Raw genomic sequence first — 20,150 nt, 5'->3', positions numbered from 1 at the left:
ATTTTATCGCTTAGAGTAGTTATTTATTAAAGTAAGTAAATTTAGGCTATAAAGTAGTATAATAGCTAATAATATAAGATATATAAAAGGTTTAATAAATAAATTTAAATTCGTTTATAGATTTTTATATAACTCTATTAATAAGTAAAAAAAACCGAGAAAATATTTATTAGATATCTTTATTTACCGTTTAATACTATAGTAATAGAGAATTCGACCGTATTTAATAAGATAAGATCGCTAGAATTAAGAAGTAAAAGTAGTAAAAGCTTAATCTATACTTTTAAGACTATAACTAGCGGCCGGTATCTACTATAATATAAAAGTACTTTCTTTAGATAGTATAGAATAATAAACTAACTACTACCTCTTCTTTTTAATCTTTTTATTATTTATCTCTTATCTTATCTTTCGCCTATTTATAACGTGTGGTTACTTCGACCGATTATTCTAGATATTTACCCGACGTCCTTTCCTTCGTTAATACGTTATACTAGTACTAGCGGTTTTTTAATACTTATTACTAGTATTACTTATTATTATATCTATTATTTCTTCTTTTTATAGTGACTATCGGTGAGCGGTCCCCTTGCCCGACTTACGCGGAAATTTGCCGCCGGTTTGTCTGAACGGCGACTGCAATCCGTGGAAAGACCCTAGGTACTGTTTGGTGGAAAAGGTTGCCGGTCGACCTTGCAAGATTCCGTCCCGGACGGTCACTAGCCCATAGGCGTCCTGGTGTGTCGCATGCACATGATCTTCACCTAACCCCATCCACAACTCGGCATCTCGCTAAAAACGCTCAAGCAGAGAAATGCTACCGGCGATACAACAAAGAGACGTGCCTCGTGATTCGGCAACGTGGATATCCAAAGTCTACGAAACGCTCAAGCCCCTAAGTCTACTCTAGAAAACAAGGATGAGGCTTGAAAGGTATCTCTACTTGATGGGAGAAATGATGAAACATCGAGCGGATTACCCAAGGCGGTTGACAAGTCATTGGGCACTCGTCTAGATCGTAGTAACTGGCAGTAGTCGGTTCGTCTCAATGGCCACCGTAATCCACGGAACGACGCTACTATATGCGCAGCTTACTGATGGTAGCGATGCAATGCTCCATCCGTTACGATACCCTCGCCAGCCATGGCTCTTTGGCGCTCCTGCCTGACAATCCCCCTGTTCAACCACCAATACTGCAGATTCGATAGGATGGTAAAGACCAGGCCGATGCTGGTGAGAGCGACGATGACGGTCCAGCCGGTCTGGTACAGCGGTTTGTCGCTGGCCTGGAATAGCTGGCCACCAACAATGCCGGCGGCGTTGGCGGCCATGATGAAGAGGGCCATGGTGATGCTGCGCTCGCCGGCGGAGCGGGCGTTGAGGGCGAGCCAGGAGCCGTTGACGGCGTGGTAGGTCATGGAGAAGGAGAGGGCGAGGGTGAGGACGGCGTAGCGGGCGTGATTGTCATCGCTGTGGATGAGGGCGCGGTTGGCGATGGTGACGGCCCACCAGATGAGCACACCGAGGAGGACGAGCGGGCCACGGAGGCCAAAGTGGTCTGCCAGCAGGCCCCACGAGACGTTCATGACTAGCGAGATCCAGCCGCCGACGGAAACGAGCGCGTTGGAGACCAGGCGACCGTAGCCAAAGGAGCTGACGAGCGTGGGCGCGTACGAGTTGAGCGTGCTGACGGGAGCGATGGCCGTCAGGGTGAGCAGGAGGTGAGGGTACACCCGCCAGTTGCAGAGCTGGAGAGTCAGTGATGCTTCGCGGGTGGAGTGGAGGGACGCGGATGCGTACAGCATGGCGGAGCTCGGCCCAGTCGATCCATTTCTTCTTCTGCAGCTTGCGCGGGTCGTCGAACAGGATGCGGCGGCGGAGGATGCCTGCTTCGCGCTCTGTAAAGTAGCGGATCCCAAAGGCGCTCTTGGGCTCGAAGAGGCTTTTGGGGAACAAGACGGCGAAGAGAATGCCGACCACGCATGTGAACATTCCCTCGATCTACACCAGTCAGCCTGCGGAACGGCAAAACCAGGATGAACCAGCGAAAGGACTCACGATGAAGAGCCACTGCCAGCCGGCAAGATTGGCAACTCCTCTCATATGCAGACTGAACCATTAGTATTCTCTCATCAGAAACAGGAAAGCTGCCACTTACATGCCATAGCCAATCAAACCGCTGCTTGCGACGGCAGTCAAGTTACCCAAGAAGAATATGGAGAAGCGTTTGCTCGTCTCATCCCTCTTGTAGAACATGGAGATGGTGTAGAGACTGGCGGGAATGAAGCCGGCCTCACATAGACCGAGCAGAATCCTGGTAACCATGAATGCTCCTAGACCCTTCTGGAAGGCTTGGAAAGTCGCAACAAGTCCCCTGGTATGGCGTCAGCCTGACGGGCAGTCCAGACCGTTGGGATGGGCGTACCATGCAACGATTTGGCCACTGATCCATTTTTGCGGACCGATCCGAAAAAGAACAAGGTTGCTTGGGATCTGATAATGCTTAGCACTAAGCCATACTGTTTCCGGGCTGGTGTGGCGATACCTCCAAGATGACGATGCCAGCGGAGAGGAGCTGCTGGCCAACGTTGAACTGGAACTGCGTGATGCCCACGTCCTCCATGAAGTAATCGGTCAAGGCATTTCCACTCCAGGAGCGTCAATACGAGAAGCACAGGCAGCGGGAGGGGGGAAGCACGCACATGTTCCCACGATCTAACTGAAGAGCGTAGAAGCCAAGCACGAGCAACGGCATCACAACCAGGTCCAGTCTGGGGACGTCAGCACGGCACGCCGACGGACAAGGCACCACCAAGCATACTTTCGCACGAGACTCGTCTCCTCGGCGGCAGTCCAATCAATCTCATCATTCTCGCTGAGCGACGGGCTTTGGTCTTGAAGATAGTCGGTTACCGGTTTCTTTTCGCAGGGTTCGTCTGTCGGGCGGGGTGCGGGATCATGAGAAGCAAACAATACCATCTTGGCTAGCAAGCAGCGGTTCAAGATCGGACGGTTCGTCCTTGACTGAGAAGATGGATGAGGCAGCCGTGGGCCAGGCGCGCGACAGAGGGGCCACGGCAGCCCTTAAAAACGACATGCTTCTGTGCAGCGCAGGCGCAAAGGCATCGACCTTGGGTCCACCCGAAAACCCCTCTGCCGGGGGTCTGGCATCCTCTTCCATGGTAGACACGCGGCGGGCCACTAGCTTCGCGGCGGGCTCAAACGGCCGGCAGTATGACAGGGCAGCGAAGCGGCTTGTGTGGGGCGATTGCGCATGCGAGTGATATACGGGGGCAGTTCTGGCGGTCGATCTGGTATATGGAAGGGCATATGTAGCACTTGCAACGCGTCTGCCGAAGTCAGACTAAGGGGACGTGTCGAATGGGAGGGTGACGTACCCCTGTCGTGTCTCGGGCCAGCCAATCAGCGTCGTCGCAGCTGCTTGATGCCATCTGCAAGACGCCTTGCGTGCTGAGCACAACATCGCTCCCTGGCGCTACTCGCCGTTGACATTGTATTGTATTGAATCCTTCGGCCCCAATGTCTTTGCCGTGGCCAGAGAGGTTGAGGGCTGTTGTTGTCGTGGCCATGGGCATGTGCCTTCTTTGATGGCGCTGCCCATCATCGATAAAACCCACGAATGTTGGGCCTGGTGATGCCGAGTCAAAAAGTATCATCCAGGGGCAAAAGGCCGAGCTTCTCGATCGTGCTTCTTCTGTGTGGCAGTGGTGACAAGACGCCCTATCCAAGCATTACTCCATAACTCCTGATATTACAGAACATCGACCGCAAACACACCGTCTTAATCCTTACTCAGCCCAAGCACATCGGCGTGCCCATGGATAAGGCCTCCACAATTTACCGGATTGTTGGATCATCAATCCCCAAGCTCGAGCGGCCTGCGTGACACTAGCGTAGGTGGACGGAGATAAGAGGACTGGGGTCCTGCAGAAGTTACCGTCCTTGCTGTGACTTGTCTCCCGCACAACCCCTCTTCCACGAGACGCTGTCCCTCCGCCGTGTGGTGTGATATTTGCTGGCCCTGGACTAACAATCATTGTCAACCTGTCGTGGCTATTGCGCACTGAAGTCTACTCACTTCTCATCGAGCTTGAGATATGATTCAAGCTTCCCACCGCACTCACAACGATGCAGAGTCAAGCCTGAGCTGTGCCAAAAAATGTGATGACAAGAAAATGTATATGACCCGGAAGCACAAACGCAATCCGAAATCAAAAGAGCATTTACAACGAAACTCATGAGACATTCCATCGACCAAAACCCCGATAATAAGAAGAGCAGAGTGAAGACAAAGGAACGATGACGCCTGATCTTCCAGATCAATTCCCTTACACCGTCAAAACGCCGCCGAACCAGCCGTGCTTCACTTGCTGGCGGCCTGTTGAGCCTGGAGCTGCTCCCTGATATTGCCACCAACTGCTCTCCACCAAACGTCACGGCCCCAGCGTACCGCCCTCTCCGCCGCCTGGCTGGGCGTGTCGATGGCTGGCCTGACGTCGAGATAGAAGACAGGCATGCCATGCTCCGGCTCGCCCTCATAGTAGTCAATGACATACCTCTTCTCCACAGTCTCACCATTCGGCAGGTTCCTCTGCACGAACCAATCGTGCCTGTCAAACGGCGGCTCTGCGCTGAACTGGCTCGGCCAGACCTGACCCAGGAACTGCATCATTCGCGCTTTGGGCGTCAACTCCCCAGGCCTGCCCATGAACCTCGTCAACTGCGGCGGCGGCGTCTCCTTGTCCGGCCATCTTTCAAGCAACTCGCCCGCCTGGCTTCCCTCTTCACCCTGCGCACTCGTCTTCCATCCATGCACAATGCCCTTGGAGAAGCGGCGCTCCCACTCCAGGATCTCGGCCCACGCGCCCTCGTTTAGGAAGTTGTGCACCGCAACCATGCTCTCAACCGCATCCTGCGGCGTATCCGTGTAGCCCTTGCGCAGCATTGCATTGTACATCTGTTGTGGGCTGGGGTACTCCCAGTTGCCTCCGCCATCGCCGCGCGGAATCGACGAAGCCTCGCGATCGGTCGGCAGGTCGACAGTCTGGTGCGCCGCACGTTCTTGCGACAGATTTGACGGCATGAAATTGAGCGGATTGAGCTTCTCGAGCAGTCCGGACTTCGGGGGCGCCGGTGCACTGCCGTCCTTCTTCTCCGGCGGGACGTAGGGGCATGCGCCGGTGGGGGTGGCGGAAGGCTTCGGTGGTGCGGGCGGAGCAGCGCCTTTTTGGTGCATCGGACAGCCGGGCTGAGAGAATTAGCACAAAGTCATTGGATTCGTTCAGCGTGGGAGACGCACGGGTGGAGCGGCGTTGGAGGACCGAGGCATGGGATGCGGGGCGACGGGCGCCGCAGGCTCAGCGTCTGCCCAGAACCAACCCATGGTGAATCGTGGTGAGATGTGTGGATAAAAGAAAACAGCTGGAAGAATCCAGGCAGACCACTTGGAGGGTGGGTTTGTTTGCGGCGAAAGTGAGGAAAGAAAGTTGCGGAGCAAGGGCCACGATGATGGCACGGAAGGCGCAATGGTCTCAGGGCCTCTCGCGGCCCCGACTCGCCTCCGGCTAGCACAGTCCGCTCCGATTTACTCCAGGCCGCCTCGAAGACGGTTCTGTCGCATTTGCGGCGGCCACCTAACAACTACGTCGACCCGGATTTACCCATCCACTTCACTAGCAGTTTCGCGACTTCTTCAGCCCCGAACTTCTGCCAGGCATTATTTAGCGCGTATCCTGTGGCGCAATCTTGCTCTCACAATAATCAAACCCTGATTGGCTCATCAAGTGTCTATATACATTAAATATCTCCATCTTCTACCCTTGTTCAACGCCGTTATATGCATGACCGTGACCACCCTCATCTTGCTTCATTTCTCTGCGGTGCCCATCCCTTCAACCATTCCCTCCCTTTCTGCAAATCCCCTCCTTGCGCCTCCATTGCGGCAACACACCACTCCAATGCATAACCGCCTTTGCCAGTTACATCTTCCTCTGCTGCCAACATCTCTGCCAGATTTCTCCTCTTCTGACTGGACTCGTCCGTACAGAAATGTACCAGGGTCTCTGGGGTCTCTCCATCTCTCACCTGTAGCTTTTCTAGCAACGGTTTGATCAGTGGCAAGGCTTCCTTCATTGATAACCCTGCCGGCTTAGTGCCTTGGTTTTGACGACCACTTTGGCACATCTCATTACGACACCATTCTTTCCCACAGCCCTTCGTCAACTGCGTGAGATATCTGCGTTCGACCCGTCTCCGCAAAGCCTTGCCCTCCGGATCATACATGCTGACATAGAGCGGTCCAAAACACACGCCACAGAGCCCAAGATCATTGTCCGGACCTTGAGACAGACCCAGTTTGGTCGCAACGCGTGTGTCGCCCGTCTTGCTGGTGCCATCAAGCGTTCGGCCACAGTTGACGTTACGGCAGATGCGTGGGGCAGGACGGCTGAGCTTCTCGAACTCGTGATGCTTAGAATGAGTGGCCATATCGCGGAGCCGAATGATCTTGTTGCAAAGATGACATTCAGTCGTCCTTCCGCCATCGGCGAGTTCGTGTGGTGTGAGATTTGAAAGGAGGGCTTCCGGGTTCGGTTCATCCGGATTGCCCTCTTGTGGAACTTCGAGATGGCAGAACTGGCAGAGGATATGCTTTCCAGGGCAAACCGTTGTCTTGTGGTGTGATAGCTGGGCAAGAGAAGTGAATGTGCGATCGCAGCTGTCACAGGTATAAGACTGGTGGAACATGGCATCGTGTTTGGAATGACTGAGAGCCGTATTGCCATGAAACGTGTCATGCGGGCAGTGCCAGTGATTCTGGAAAGCTTCTGAGCGTTTTTGGAAGACTTGACCGCAGCCTTTTGGACAGACTGTATTATTCCTCAAGCAGAAGTTCTCATGAAGAAACAAGCTTCGTTCCGGGACCCACTGCTGACAATTTTTGCACTGTACATCACCAGGATTTGGAGGAACAGTGTCCGATGTCGTAGAATCCTGAGAGGTATCCTCCTGGGGATCGAAAGGTATAGCGCGAATCTGATACGTCTTGGGAGATCTTGTTCCAGACGTATTCTCAGGGGCATAGGCGTGGATGGAAACCCACAACGATTCGGCATCTTCCAGCTCCACATTGGTCGGTCGCAACCTCACCCGCTTGGGATATGTGCTAGACACGTCTGCAAAGACATGCTCCTCAGCACGTGGCCTAGTGCGTTGTCGAGGTCCAAATGGGCTGACGTATAGATCAAGCTCATCCTCCTCGGCCACCTCGCTGAGCTCGATTTCAACGCCTTGGGCTCGTATCCATGAAGGTATCTCGTAATCCACGTATTCGCCGTCTAGGACCTGGCCGGGTTCAGCCTTCAACAGGTTCAGTTTTCCGCCTGTTGAACTGCCTTCTGTTGTTCCCGGTGCTTTCTGTGCTTTTGCCGCAATCTTCTTGAGCGTCTCTCTTGCTTGTTCTTCATTCAAAGCTTCAATGTCCACTTCCAAGTCTGTATCCACCACACACACCCCGTCCCCTTCCGGCTTGAAGCCATCAATTAGAAATCTGAACTCTTCTCTTTTGCCTCCAACGCCACGACCCCCGGGTATCACTAATATCTCGCCATTCGTCAACGTCGTGAAATTCGCACGCATGTGTTGCTCCAGAAGGGATTTCCAGTCCGCAGGATCATAACCGGCCTCCAGTGGGCGAAGTTTTACAAACGTGCCTTTGGGAAGTTGATTGGCGTGTACCGTGATCCTTGGCCTGTCTCTATCGTTTACCGCAATGGCTCCTGCGCCATTTGCCATGGTGGTATCCTCGTCGCTGGTGTTCCCACTAGAAGGCCAGCTATCCGCTTCGCCATCTGACTCAACACCGAGTGATTCTCTCAGGAACTTGCTCAACACGACCTCGCCTTCGTCGGCAGAGAACTCCCGAATGCCAGCATATGCCGCTTTTCCATTGTCGGGGTTGACTAGTCGAAAGGTAAGAGGATGTGGTAGCTGCTGGACACGGTCCTGGTACTGCAGCTCACGCGCGTGACGCTCAGCAGCGAAGGTGTGGGGGTTGAAAGGATCGAAAGTGGACGTATGCGGCTGATTCGAGGAGGACTGCGCCGAGACCGTAGGCGCGGCTGCTAGCAGCTGTTCGAGAGCGGAAGCCGGAAGTAGGAGCTTGTCGCCAGGAAGTTGTCGCGATTTGGACGGCACGGCGACGTCGAACTGCGCGGACCACTGTAAAGGAGCGGGTTCTGTGGGCTCGGAAGCCATGTTGGGCATGAGAGAGGCGCGGTAATGGAGGAAAGAGCGCACAGGAGCAGTAAAAGGAGGGAGGCAGGCGCAGCGGCAGTACCTTCTCGAAAGCCGGCAATTGTAAGCAGCTCGGCGGTGGGCGGTCGCGGTGACGCAAAAGCCGCAGCTCCGATAAGATAAGCGGGTGCCCAGAAAGCTAGGCCGGTTTCGGCAAGAGCGCTGGCTGGAGCGTCAGCCGGGATGACAGCATTGCTTGACATGATGGGATTGTCTGGTCAAACGACTCCCACGCACCCGTTGCGGTAGCTGCGCGCGCCGCTGCATATATTTGCTCCTGCCTCCCTCTCCTTCCGTCCCAACATTCTCTTCCTCTCCAAAGCTCTTTCGCACGCCTTCGCGCCTCATCGAGCATCTCTTCAATGGCTGCAGCTGCCGACGCCACATCCATCACGCTTTACGACTTGTTGAGCAACTCACTTCTACTGCGCCAGATTGCGCCCTACCTGCCCACCGCGTCCCTCCTCTCCCTCGCGCTCGCAAGCCGAGCATTCAGGGCGCTGGTCTATCACTCACCTGACTCAGTCCGCTACCTGGATCTTTCGACGGTGAAGCCGGCTGTCACCGCGAACAATGGGCCCCTCGACCGCAGCGGCAACAGCTGGCGCCCCGAACGCATGGGTGAAGCGCTGACCGAGGACGACATCTACTCCGAACCCCTTCTCAGTATATTCTCTCAGCTGGCTGACAAGAAGCACCACCACATCCTGGAACACGTGCACACACTGGTGCTCGACGGGCTCAGCGTACCAGCCGACCTGGTGCGCAAGATAGTCGCCGAAGACCGCTTCAACGTGCGCATCCTGTCGATCCGCGAGGTGGAGCATCTCAACGAGCGCAAGCTGCAGCAAGTCTTGCGGTATGCCGTCCGCCCCACTCGCCCACCCGGCACGCCTCGTCTCAAGGGCCTGTATGTCTTTGGCGCCAAAGAACCTGGTCCTGCGACGGAGCTGGTGTCATCCAAGAAGCAGCGGAGCCCGCCCCGAACCCCTGGCGGTGTCATGAGCTCTCTTGGCGCGCAGATCGGAGCGGAATGGAACCAGCGGTCCAGCGACGCTTTGTCGTCCGCCTTGGCGCGCTCCGAGCACCACAAGTGGTACCAGTCAGAGGGTCGTGTACTGCGCAGGCGGCCATCTGCGGAATGGGCTGAGACGCTAAAGGCGTGCGAGGGTATCATATTCTTTGACGCCGTCCTCTGCCGGGGGCCGCGCCACGATATTGCTGCCGTCTATGCCGACAGCGGATCCCAGGCTGCCTACCTCCCGCCTGCAGTTGCCAGCGTTGCTCTGGGACCGGCAGGCTGTCAGAGCTGTCACGGCTGCCCAGAGGGTCCGGCGATGATTCGTGACTCGCCAGCACATCACTTGCCGTTGTTGAGTCCGCCACCGCTCCACTCTTCGACCATCCGGGCTGCGCAGCAGCCGTCAATGCTTCCAGGCACGCCACCGCCGAGGCTGATTATCCGGTGTGAGGAGTGCCTTCGCGGTCGTTGGTGTGAGCGGTGTAATAAGTGGTGGGACGAGAAGTGCTTTGTCGGGAGCGCAAGCACCGTTCATACCAACGGCTCAACGCTTACAGCCCTGCAGCAAACTGAAGCCCTCCAAGAGATGGCGGCCGAGGGAAACCCTCCCCACGATATCAAGGTACATATGGGTCTCTGCACTGCACACTGCCTGGTCGAGGAGATGATGTCTGGGGCCGGGAGCGCTGGTATGTGGGGATGAAGAAAAGAGAATGTTAGAGGCGCAGCTGGATACATAAACGTTCCCAGCAGACACGATTCTCTCCCGGAACAAAAATCAAGAACCGGAGGATGAGGACTCGAACACGCGCTCAGGATCTCGGCCCCAGCATTCACAGAGGTATGTCCGTGTGGAAGTCTTTAGCCCGGAGTAGCTGACATGGACTGCACCTACAGATCGGCGTGAAGCGGGAATGCTTTGGCTGCGGTCCGACTGTACGTGAAGATCCACACCGTTATCTCGCTGATCCATCTTGAAGTCCCATCAATTGTCCGTGCCTTGTCCTGAACCGAGCTTGACTGACTACGTGCGGCCATACAGTGCGCTGACTGCAAAGCTCTCTTCATCCGCGCCTGTCGCACCTGCCGTAACGAGTACTGCATCATCGATAATGACGGCTCTTCCGCTATCGCTGTATGATTATTCTCTAGTTCGACGACCCCTCAAAGATTTTGATCTGATAAATACTGCTCTACAGTGCGATTGGTGCAACTACAGCGGCCGACGGACAAGGGAGCTCTACTGAAGGCCCAGCACACACTTCAAATCTAGAGTTGCAGCATTATACCCAAAAGCAGGCATGACTCAAGATACACGGAATGGACACAAATTGATACGAAAAGCGTAAGCCGGCGATAAACGGGACCTACGGGCGGGTCAAGGCGCTTAGCAAGCATGGCTAGCACGGCGATTTCTCTCCTCTCACCTTTGTTTCCTCTTTCTTACTGATGATACTTTTTCCTTGGGGTATCATTTGGACAGCAGCACTTGGTCTCGGTTGGTGGGGCGTTTTCATACTCTCCGCTCCTCTTTTCATGTCCCTCAAACCTTTGGCCTTTTTCGGGTCGTTCAAGCGCTTCAAAACCACGCACTCGATCATAGATGATACCCATCTCCCTCATCACATGGGTTCGGAGAACGAAGTTGGAGTTTGGTCTCGGTATCTCAATAGTGCTTCAAATGCGCTGCCATCATCTTTCGGTCACTTTGACACAGAAAACTCACCCAGTGCACACAAATTCGCAAGTTTCTCTTGCAGCTGATGATTGAGTCAAGTGTATCTTCATTGTTATATCGGCTTTCATATCTGCACCTAGACCTCCAGCTTCCTTCAGGAGCCTGATCCGCATCGCCATACCGTGCCTTGCTCGACCTAAACAGGAGAAATTCAGTCTATCGGGAGTCAGTAGCGCCACCTCCCTGCGTGCCTTCATCTGAAGTGGCTAGTAATTCATGTTCCAGATGCAAGCAAGAGTAGGAAGGGTGATACGGGGAGTATTGGCCTTGAAAAAAAGACCAAATTACTATCCAATATCTGCCGAATGCAGAACGGCAGGTGGTACTACCGCTTTTGCCTTGGATGGTTTGACCTTCGGAAAAGGTCAAGCGAAATAGTAACAAAACAGAAAGAACTACTCTTTCAAGGCAAGTTTGCTGAAACTCCTTCTTCCCGCCGGACTCTTGCTTGTGCAGTTTCCTAAAGGAGAACCCCCTTCGCGGAATAAAAAGCAGGACGATCTATAACCATTTGCGGGGAAACCATGTAAGAAGCATTTAGCCCCACCGAGACGCCATGCTATGCAAAAAAGTTCAATGTTTTTGGGGAGTTTTGTGATGTGAAATCCCGGGTATCGGTTTCGCTGGTGGATAATTTTGTCTCTGTTTGGTGCATAAGTAAAAGAAATGAGTACGAGGTGTCCGCAGCCTTGAGGCTGATAAATAAAGTTGAATGAGTGGAATGGGCCGGCCCATCGACTGTTGCAGCAAGCTGATCTGCGACAGAGGACTCCAACACGTCCACAGAATATGCCAAATTAGGTGGATGGCAGCTTCTCGATCTTGAGGCCCTTTTCCTTAACCCACTCAGGATCAAGAAGTTTGTCCTTGTCCTGATAGAGGAGCTTGTACGCCGTCCGGATGGTGCCGTCGCTCACACCAGCAACAGGTGCAATCTCCTTTGCCGTCAAAGGCTGATCGACTAAATAGCTGATCATGTAGATGCAGGCCGCACATGCAGAAAGGGGCGAGCGACCAGCCAAACAGCCATGCTTCACCATGGCTTCCGCGAGACGCTGAGCTAGCATCTGCACACGGTTGTCTAGCCCTAGAGCGTTGCAATAGCGTGCACACAACTCCGGAGGCGAGGTAGCTTCCTTCGATTTGTATGCGTCGGCTGCCATGACCATTCCACCGGTGGTGACAACCGTGCCCGCCTTGTTCTGCTTATTGAAGAAGGTGTCCAGTAGCTTGAAAATGCGGCCAATTTCCTTCTTCGAAACGCCCGTCAGTTCGTGCAGCTCACGAAAGGAACGGCCCTGCCCAGCTTGCCGGCAAGCCAAGAACAAACAACCGGCAACGATGGTGTCAAGCGCCTTGCCCTTGAACAGCTTCGAGTCATCCGTCATTTTGTACATGTGCTTGGCCGTGTCGCTGACTGTGTGAGGCAGAAGCCAACGATCGCACCACTGACCGATCAGTTTGTACGCCTGCATGAGCACCTTGTTGCTCTTGTCGGTGCCGGACTTGTTCTGAGCACGATTGAGCTCGCGGCTCTTCGCACCGTCCGTATAGGAAATGTTGGTCGCCAGCTGTGAGCCGTTCAAGAGCGGGTTGGCAGCGTCACCGACACGCGAAGGATCGTCGCCATTCTGATCGTCGTTCGAGAACGTTCGCCACTCAGAGCGAGTATCCACAACACGGGCAGACAGCACAAGACCGCAAGAACCACAGACAGTGTCGCCACTGGAGAACTCCTCAATGAGGTTCGGAGGGCTCTCTTTGCAGTCGGGGCAGATCATGTGGATGTTGAAATTGTCCACATACTCCTCGTTCTGCTTGACATGATGCTCCATAGGACGCACCTCACCCGGAGAGAGAGCCATGCTGGGCTTCAAGTCGACTCGCAGCTGACGGTTGGCTGGGAGGATTCGTGCAGAAGTAGACGCTGCTATGGGTCCGGTTGTCAAGGCTTCGGTGGTGCTGCCAGGCGACGTAGCCGTTATGCGACGGTTGGCGCAGCGTGAGTCGCCGCAGAATAGGAGTCCGGCGTCCTTCCAACGGCGGCGGCGACGGCGGCGGGGACAGCGACGACGGCGTTCGGCAGTGGAGAGCGACTCTGGCGGTGGGCAGGTCGGGTTGCAGGTGCGGTCCAGGACAAAGAAGAGGAGAGGTGAAGGGCGCCAGGCACGAAGCATATCAGCGGCGCGGCGGACGGGCCATCGGAAGCCGGGGCTGAGTAACCGTCGAATCACGTGAGCCAGGGATTGCATAACACGGCGAACCTGCGCGAAACCGGCTCAGTAGCAGCGGGAAGGGGTACCTGGAAGTGAATTGCACAACCACGTCTGCCGCTGGTGTCAAGGCGAGTCCATTGCGGACGGGGCCCGTTCACATCGCATCAACGGCTGCTCTGTTTGGGGTCGGGATTTGAGGCGCGAGGCCCGTGCGTGGGACGCGCGAAGGAAGTTCAACTTCACCCTCCGGCATCGCCTACCACGACGGAGCTCCATCACGAGAAGCATCACCACCCCCTCGTCATCATGCTTGCTCAGACAATCAGGGCTTCTGTACGTCGCCGCGTGCCCGTCGTTCCTGAAATTGATACTGACAGCACTGTCCAGCGCCTTTCCGTCGGCCGTCTGGCCCAGCGCAATGCCGTCATGGCGCGCCGTACCTTCCTCACGCCTACGGCCGTCCGCCAAGGTAGTCCGACCCAAAAATTGCGTCCTGGCATTGTGCACGGCTGACCCTACCATCAATTGCAGCCGACCTTGTGCAGGACATGTACCTGCGCGAGCTGAAGAACTACAAGCCCACGCCCGTCAAGCCCACCGATGCCGAGGGCCACGTCCAGAAGTTCTCCATCCCCAAGGCTCCCCAGTCGCCCGAGGAGAGTGACCTTGCCAGCGAGTTGAAGGAGTACGAGGCCCAGCAGCCCGAGGTTGAGGGCCAGGCTGCGGGCGAGACCGCTGCGGTTGAGGAGGACTGGTTTGAGGAAGAGGAAGAGGCGCCCGCTGCTGCCCACTAAGTGCCGGAATAATCAACTGTACAAAAATACTCCGTCAGCCGTCTCATGACGCAATTGAGGCGATGATGTTCCGCCAGGAAGCCTTTCCAGTGCTCGATTAGGTTATTTAACTGGTCAATTCCCTTCCTCCATCAGAGTCTGCATCGCCATCGAATATCTGCGTATAGAACCGTCTCCATCTGGCACCGGCTCCATCTACGGTGCCCCTCTCACTGCCATGCCACACTGCCACAAGCTCGGAGCATTGTTGCAAGGGAGGCCAAGGGCACTGTAGTGCTGACACCGATATCTCGGTTCTAGTGAGCGCATGGGACACATCGCTTCTGAAAACAACGTGCGGTAGTCGATGGCTCCATAATATCCATGTCCCGTTGCCCAAGACTGAAATGCGGCCAGTGTCGCGGACACAGTTGGCGGGGGTCGCGGACAAGCGACCCGCCGTGTCCAGCGGTCATCTCGGTCCTCGCGCAGCGCAGGCAGCGGTGGGTCGGACCAATTTCCGTAGAACATTCTGCGCGCGGGCGGGGGAGCCTCCAGCGCACCCACGGATAACACCAGCCCCAAGCCACAGCGTCCCGAAGCGCTGACGCCGACTCTAACGTGGCCGGGTGGTCGCTTGGCCAACAACGGCCGTGCCCGGAGGCTCGTATCGCAGGCGTTAATGGCAAGGCTGGGAGCTGGGAGCTGCGAGGCGGCGGTCGGGTCGCGGGAGCCCGAGGCAGCCGAGTGGCAGGGCGTTGGCGTCCTGAAATCAAAACTACGCAATCGCGCTGGCGCTGGCCGGAAAGGATGCCTGATGTCCACAGCGCACAGGCGAAGGGCCGGAGCGCGGTGCTCCTGCGCACAACAATTTCTCGAAGGCTGCCCCTAGCCGCAGCGCCGGGGACGGCCACCCAGGGCAGCAGATACGGGGGCGTGGACGGCTGCGGAAGCGTAGATCTCTGGGCGAGCGCCCGCCCACGATTCGCCGCGGCGGGCCAAGATGAACCAAAAATAATGCTGCTGCAGCGCCGCTACCACTGGCCCACTCAGCCGCTAAGGGTCCGCCAGCCGCAGCGCGGGCAGTTGGATCATGAACGCCCGCCCGTGTCTGTGACGACAGGGAGCTGCGAGTCCTCTCCGGCCAATTTGCGCGTTGTTTCAACCTCCCTCCACCGAGCTATCGCGCCGCCCTCTCCGCCGCACAATCGCTCCAGGCGGTGGCTTGCAGCCTGTGACCCTCGTTTCTCCCACCACCGCTCGCTCTCAGCCTCCGCCCTCGCTATCTTAACGCGTTCTCCTCCCAGGACCCACCCACCCACGCGTGAGCCTTCCTCAGCCTCAGCTCTCTCCAGGCAGCCAGCTCCTCACGGCTTGCGCAATCTGTCATTTCCCCCCCCCGCCATCTGCCTGGCGCTCGCAACCCAGGAGTGACGGTCCACCCTGAACGCGCAGTGTGCCTCTCGCCTTCACCCGCGGTCGATCTTCGAGCGCATCGCGCGGATCCCTGCTTGTCCACTTCCGCGCCGCTCGCCGTCTTTCGTTCTTCTTCCGGACATCGCGGGCGGGGATCCCCCATTGTTATCGGCTCACCTGGTCCTGCCCACCGGATGATGGGGAGTCGGAGCTAGCCACTGTCTCAGACTCGCACCCGCCCACCGAGCCGCATTCCTAGCGAAGCATTCCATATCGATAGGCATCGTTCCACAATGGCGGCTGCAAGCATGGCCGCCGCCAGCAGTTCAACGACTCCACTCATTGGGAGAGACCGGAGCGTATCAGACGCCGCCGCCACGCACAACGTTGTAGACGATCCGCGACCGCCCGAAGCCGTGCATCTCCCCCGCTCCGCCAGCTATACCTACTTTCCCCCGGTCAAAGATCTAGAGTACGAGGACTCGTCCGTCGTGGAGCTCAAGGGCAGGATCTCCGAGGCGGAGCTGCACTCATCGAGAGATGAGGATTCGCCCTACTCTTCCAGCGGAGGCTCGACGCCTGAGAACGAACCTGCCGATCTACCGGACGAAAAGCCATCGCACTCGGCTGATCCGCCGACTCAGCGATCGAGGCTCTCCCGCTTTTTCTCCTCGTCGCGCGAGCCTGTGACGTCAGGCAACCAGGCGAAGGACGGGGTGAAGGACAAGAGTACGCGCAAGGACACGCAGAAAGAACCCTTGAAGCAGCTACAGAAGCAACCCCCGAAGGAGGTGCGGAAAGAATCCCACAAGAATTCACAGCAGCAGGAGAACTCAAAGCAGATTTCAAAGCAGACGCGGAAACCGGCCTCAAACCAGACTCCAAAGGAAGCCTTGCAAGATACTTCGACAGACGCCGCACAGGACACCCCGAAACTCGCTTCGAAAGAGGCTTCGAAGGAATCCCCGAAGGAGAGCCAGCAAAAAGCACAAAGTGAGAAGAATAAGGAGGAAGAGGAAAAGGAGAAGACGGACAGGGCGGAAGCTGATCAGCAGGCCGTGCCTCCCAAAAGGTCGCTTACTCATCTTCGACGCAAGTCCTGGGTGTCGTCCAGTGCGAAGGAGTCGTCACCGAGCAAATCCTCAGGAGAAGATGGTGTAAACGGCAACCGCCCATCTCCCGAAAAGCGTCGGAGCCTCATCACTACATCCCGGCGCAAATCCATTCTTCGCAAGGATTCCGACCCGCCTCCGGTCGAGGAGGAGCGTGCAGAGCGCCCAACTGCTGCAACCAGACGCAAGTCATTCATACGGAAGGAATCGGAGGGCGCACCCGCTTCGGAGGACCGTCTCAGTACCCGTGTATCTCGGCGCATGTCCATCCTGCGAAACAATTCGGACCGCAAAGAAACGGAGCCAGCTCCCGCCGAAGACTCTGCCACGAAATCTCCCAAGAAGGGTACCGTTCTTACGAAGAGACCTAGGAAACCTTCAGATGCTTACATCAAGCCGCTCAAGGCCGAAGAGCTCCCTCCAATTCCGGCAGTACCCGAGATACCAAAGTCTCCCAACCTACCAAAATCTCCGTCAATGCCTGCCTCACCTCAACTAGGCCAATCGTTCTCCACCGACAGATTACCAACGCTGATGAGGTCACCGCCATCGCAAGAATCCGTCATTCCACCCGTGCCGAGGACGGTCAATCACGAGAAGTTGAAGACCTTTTCGTTAGAAACGCCGAAGAAGAAGGATGAACTGTGGGGCCAGTTCCGAAGTCTGGATGGCGACTACCAAAAGTTTGTAACTGTTGTCGATTTTCCGTCAATGCGAGGCTAAAAGATCTTTCCAACAGATTCTCGTCAAAATCCATTGCTTTGAAAGCAAATGTTGTACGCCAGAACCTGCTTCCATTCCTCCGAACTTATGCAACACATCCATCAAACAGTAGGCTTCGGCCAGAAGATTTGGACCGCCGCAGCAACATTCTGAATCGATGGTGGACCGGCTTGCTGGAAATGATCAATGGAAAGAACAACCAATCTATCTCCGGGTCCGACAGGCCTCATATCCTTCAGGCGATAGTAGGTATTATGGAACGCCCAGAGTGGCGCACACATCCTTCACCATTTGCACCCTTGACGGAAAGGCATGCGCCGGTCATACCCCGGTCACATTCCTCAACATCAGTCGCATCTCTCGAGTCCGACTTCTTGGCCGAATCGGTGCATCACAACGTACGCAACACACTCATCCAAAATCTTACCGCGCAGATGGGATTTGTGGTTGAGAAAATGTCTTTGCGAAATGCACCGGCTAGTTTGGTGAACTTCTGCGGGAAAACATGCGCATATGCCTTTTTCTTTTGCCCCGGCATGGCAGACATCCTTGTTAGACTGTGGTCGCCCTCTCTAGATGCCATGAGACGGGTCATGGCGGAGTGCAAGATGTCAGACAGGTCGAAGCTTGACGAAACGTCCAAAGCAATCCTCCCCAACTTCCCGCCGAATCTCCATTCCCTTGGATTCACCAACCTTCACAAAACTTTCCGTGAGCTTCGCAAGCCTGCTCCGTTCCCTCTCGGGACAGCTAATTTGCCTTGGCACGGGTCGTGGGTGAAGCGATGGTCGGGGACGGAGAGCGACCTTTTTTACGTCTTTGCCAAGTGCTATCATATCCTGATCACAGACTTCCTTCCGGCAGGAACGACCGCTGCTGAACGACTCTGCGCCCCTGGGCTTGTCATGGTCCACGCCCAGATCCTCGCAAACCTGGACGAGACTCTCCATCGCCACGCAGCGTTGACTGCCGCAAAAGAAGAAGAAAGCCTTTCGACGTCTTCTATGACCTTTGATGACGTGCTTGCGGACGGTCCGGATGCAGCGGCGTCGGCCCTTCCTTTGCCTCCGGCCAACGCCGTTCGGCTGATGGCAGAGAATCGTCTAATCATGCTTCTTCGAGATTTCCTCTCAGTAGGAAACCCTCAATCCATCACAGCCCCTCACATGTTTGCAGAAAGTTTCAGTTCTCTCCTACAAGCATCTGCTCGTAGGGTCTCCATTTTCGATCATAACGCGTCTTATACCCTTTGCGATTTTCTGGAAGAAGCACTTCTGATCTTGTTGCGTTATGAGCGCGCTGCCGACAGGTTGGTCGTTGACTGGACATTTTGGATTTCCGTGTACAGGCGTATGACAGAAAGCCACAACACCACCACGGAGATCCGACTTTTGTCCTTTCTGTACAGCGTATGGGGCACGATTGTTGAGGATGAGAAGCGCAAGTCCGAGCTCTGTCTCGACTTCCTGCTCGAGCCAGCGTTTTTCGAAAGCCGTTTCAATCACTGGTGCCCCATGCTTCGGGCATACTACATGAGGTTGATCTGTTGGAGGGTCTCAAGATTTGACGGGGAGGCTACGGACTCTGACTTGTAAGCCACAGGACCGAGCGGAGAAGAAGTTTTGTGAAGTGCTAATGGAAACAGGCGAATCCTGAATAGTGTCGAGGAGAGGTTGCAATCAGTCTGGGCCCACTACCTGTACCTGCAGGAAGTGGCACAGACGCGAAACGAGCCGCTCCCCTCAACCACGCCTTGCAACCCAGCACCCGGGCGCCGGCTGCTCATCATACGTCACGACGCGCCATTGTCCCCTGCAAATGGGCCATTCCTCTCATTCGACGGGATCGTGTCGAATGCTTCGAAAAACCAACAGTCAGCGTACGGCAACCACTCGTCGCTGGAGACGCAGCTGGGCGACACAAACATTCGGCCAGCCTCCGCACTATCCATTGCTTCGGATAACTCGGACGCTGGGGAAGAGGACAACGGCAAGAAGCGGTTCAGCTTGCTGCGCAATCTTCTAAGCGTGTCCAAGCCGCGCTCGAAATCTCGCAGCCCTGATCCACCAACCTCCCGCGAGGGAACCACAGACACGCCGAACTCGGACAGCACTACCTCGGAAACGGCAGCAAAGAAACACAACACGCCGGAGGTGCCTCCGCATCGCAGCTACTGCTTCCGCTTTTCATTGGAATGGGTGCATGACAAGCGCTTCGCAAACCCTGGCCCGATGCGTCTGATGCCTCCACGGCTGCCCCCGGCAGCTCATAATTTCTTGCACGCACAGCGCGAGGAGTCGGAAACGGCCAACCCCAAGCCGATTACAAGCGTCAAGCCGGAAGGGGCAGCCATCACTTCGAGCAAGTACGCAGGACGCGCGCTGGGCGAATGGGCGATAGTGGTGGGCGAATGCCAGAGCTTTTTCCAGCGCAGGAAAGACGAGGGCGTACCAGGTAACAAGCTGGTGGAGACGCCCACGCTTGGCGTTGAAGTTTTCAGGCGACCAGGCTGAAAGCTGGAAGCCTTCAGGTCTGCAGAAGAGATTCGAAGCCAGTAATGAAGTAACAAAAGTGCGAGAAAAAAAAACCACAAGGACACTGGAGCATCTCGGAATGCGCCGGTGTCAAGCTACCAGGCATCTGACTGGTTATCGGATGCTTTCTTCGTTCGACTCTCTTCTTCTAATCTGATAATTCTCTTTTAATGTTGATCTTCTTGGCTAGATCAGGGCCAACGCACATGATTGCATCACAGGGGCGGGACCTTTTGCTTTTCTCTTTTTATTTTCTCTGGGCGGGGTCAAGGTAACATTGCATCTATCACATTCTGGCTGTCTC

At 55.6% G+C, this 20,150-nt stretch overlaps 7 protein-coding genes across 7 annotated transcripts; 3 read left to right on the top strand and 4 right to left on the bottom strand.

Moving 5' to 3' along the window:
- Positions 1-1,091: 1,091 nt before the first annotated feature.
- On the bottom strand, positions 1,092-2,979 carry BKCO1_11200014 (alternative sulfate transporter; the record flags this gene model as incomplete). Its single annotated transcript, XM_020270479.1, has 8 exons — positions 1,092-1,748; positions 1,801-2,001; positions 2,059-2,110; positions 2,159-2,374; positions 2,426-2,493; positions 2,546-2,648; positions 2,703-2,771; positions 2,822-2,979. The coding sequence occupies 8 exons, from the start codon at positions 2,977-2,979 to the stop codon at positions 1,092-1,094; spliced, it is 1,524 nt and encodes a 507-aa protein (XP_020125048.1).
- A 1,405-nt stretch (positions 2,980-4,384) lies between these two features.
- Positions 4,385-5,404, bottom strand: BKCO1_11200013 (cytochrome c heme lyase; the record flags this gene model as incomplete). Its single annotated transcript, XM_020270478.1, has 2 exons — positions 4,385-5,269; positions 5,321-5,404. 2 exons carry the CDS (start codon positions 5,402-5,404, stop codon positions 4,385-4,387), a joined length of 969 nt encoding a protein of 322 aa, XP_020125049.1.
- A 473-nt stretch (positions 5,405-5,877) lies between these two features.
- BKCO1_11200012 (ubiquitin fusion degradation protein) lies at positions 5,878-8,274 on the bottom strand (the record flags this gene model as incomplete). Its single annotated transcript, XM_020270477.1, has 1 exon — positions 5,878-8,274. The coding sequence occupies one exon, from the start codon at positions 8,272-8,274 to the stop codon at positions 5,878-5,880; it is 2,397 nt and encodes a 798-aa protein (XP_020125050.1).
- Positions 8,275-8,675: 401 nt separating this feature from the next.
- BKCO1_11200011 (ubiquitin fusion degradation protein) lies at positions 8,676-10,037 on the top strand (the record flags this gene model as incomplete). Its single annotated transcript, XM_020270476.1, has 1 exon — positions 8,676-10,037. The coding sequence occupies one exon, from the start codon at positions 8,676-8,678 to the stop codon at positions 10,035-10,037; it is 1,362 nt and encodes a 453-aa protein (XP_020125051.1).
- A 1,832-nt stretch (positions 10,038-11,869) lies between these two features.
- BKCO1_11200010 (transcription initiation factor iib) lies at positions 11,870-13,324 on the bottom strand (the record flags this gene model as incomplete). The annotated part of the gene is made up of 1 exon (XM_020270475.1): positions 11,870-13,324. The coding sequence occupies one exon, from the start codon at positions 13,322-13,324 to the stop codon at positions 11,870-11,872; it is 1,455 nt and encodes a 484-aa protein (XP_020125052.1).
- Positions 13,325-13,594: 270 nt separating this feature from the next.
- On the top strand, positions 13,595-14,082 carry BKCO1_1120009 (mitochondrial f1f0 atp synthase subunit atp14; the record flags this gene model as incomplete). Its single annotated transcript, XM_020270487.1, has 3 exons — positions 13,595-13,621; positions 13,676-13,757; positions 13,820-14,082. The coding sequence occupies 3 exons, from the start codon at positions 13,595-13,597 to the stop codon at positions 14,080-14,082; spliced, it is 372 nt and encodes a 123-aa protein (XP_020125039.1).
- Positions 14,083-15,770: 1,688 nt separating this feature from the next.
- BKCO1_1120008 (uncharacterized protein) lies at positions 15,771-19,825 on the top strand (the record flags this gene model as incomplete). The annotated part of the gene is made up of 3 exons (XM_020270486.1): positions 15,771-17,272; positions 17,329-18,903; positions 18,958-19,825. 3 exons carry the CDS (start codon positions 15,771-15,773, stop codon positions 19,823-19,825), a joined length of 3,945 nt encoding a protein of 1,314 aa, XP_020125040.1.
- Positions 19,826-20,150: the final 325 nt, after the last annotated feature.

This window comes from Diplodia corticola (genome assembly GCF_001883845.1).
Source record: "Diplodia corticola strain CBS 112549 chromosome Unknown scaffold112, whole genome shotgun sequence".
In the NCBI taxonomy this organism is placed as follows: Eukaryota; Fungi; Ascomycota; class Dothideomycetes; order Botryosphaeriales; family Botryosphaeriaceae; genus Diplodia; species Diplodia corticola.
This window is presented reverse-complemented; position numbering and strand designations above follow the sequence as displayed.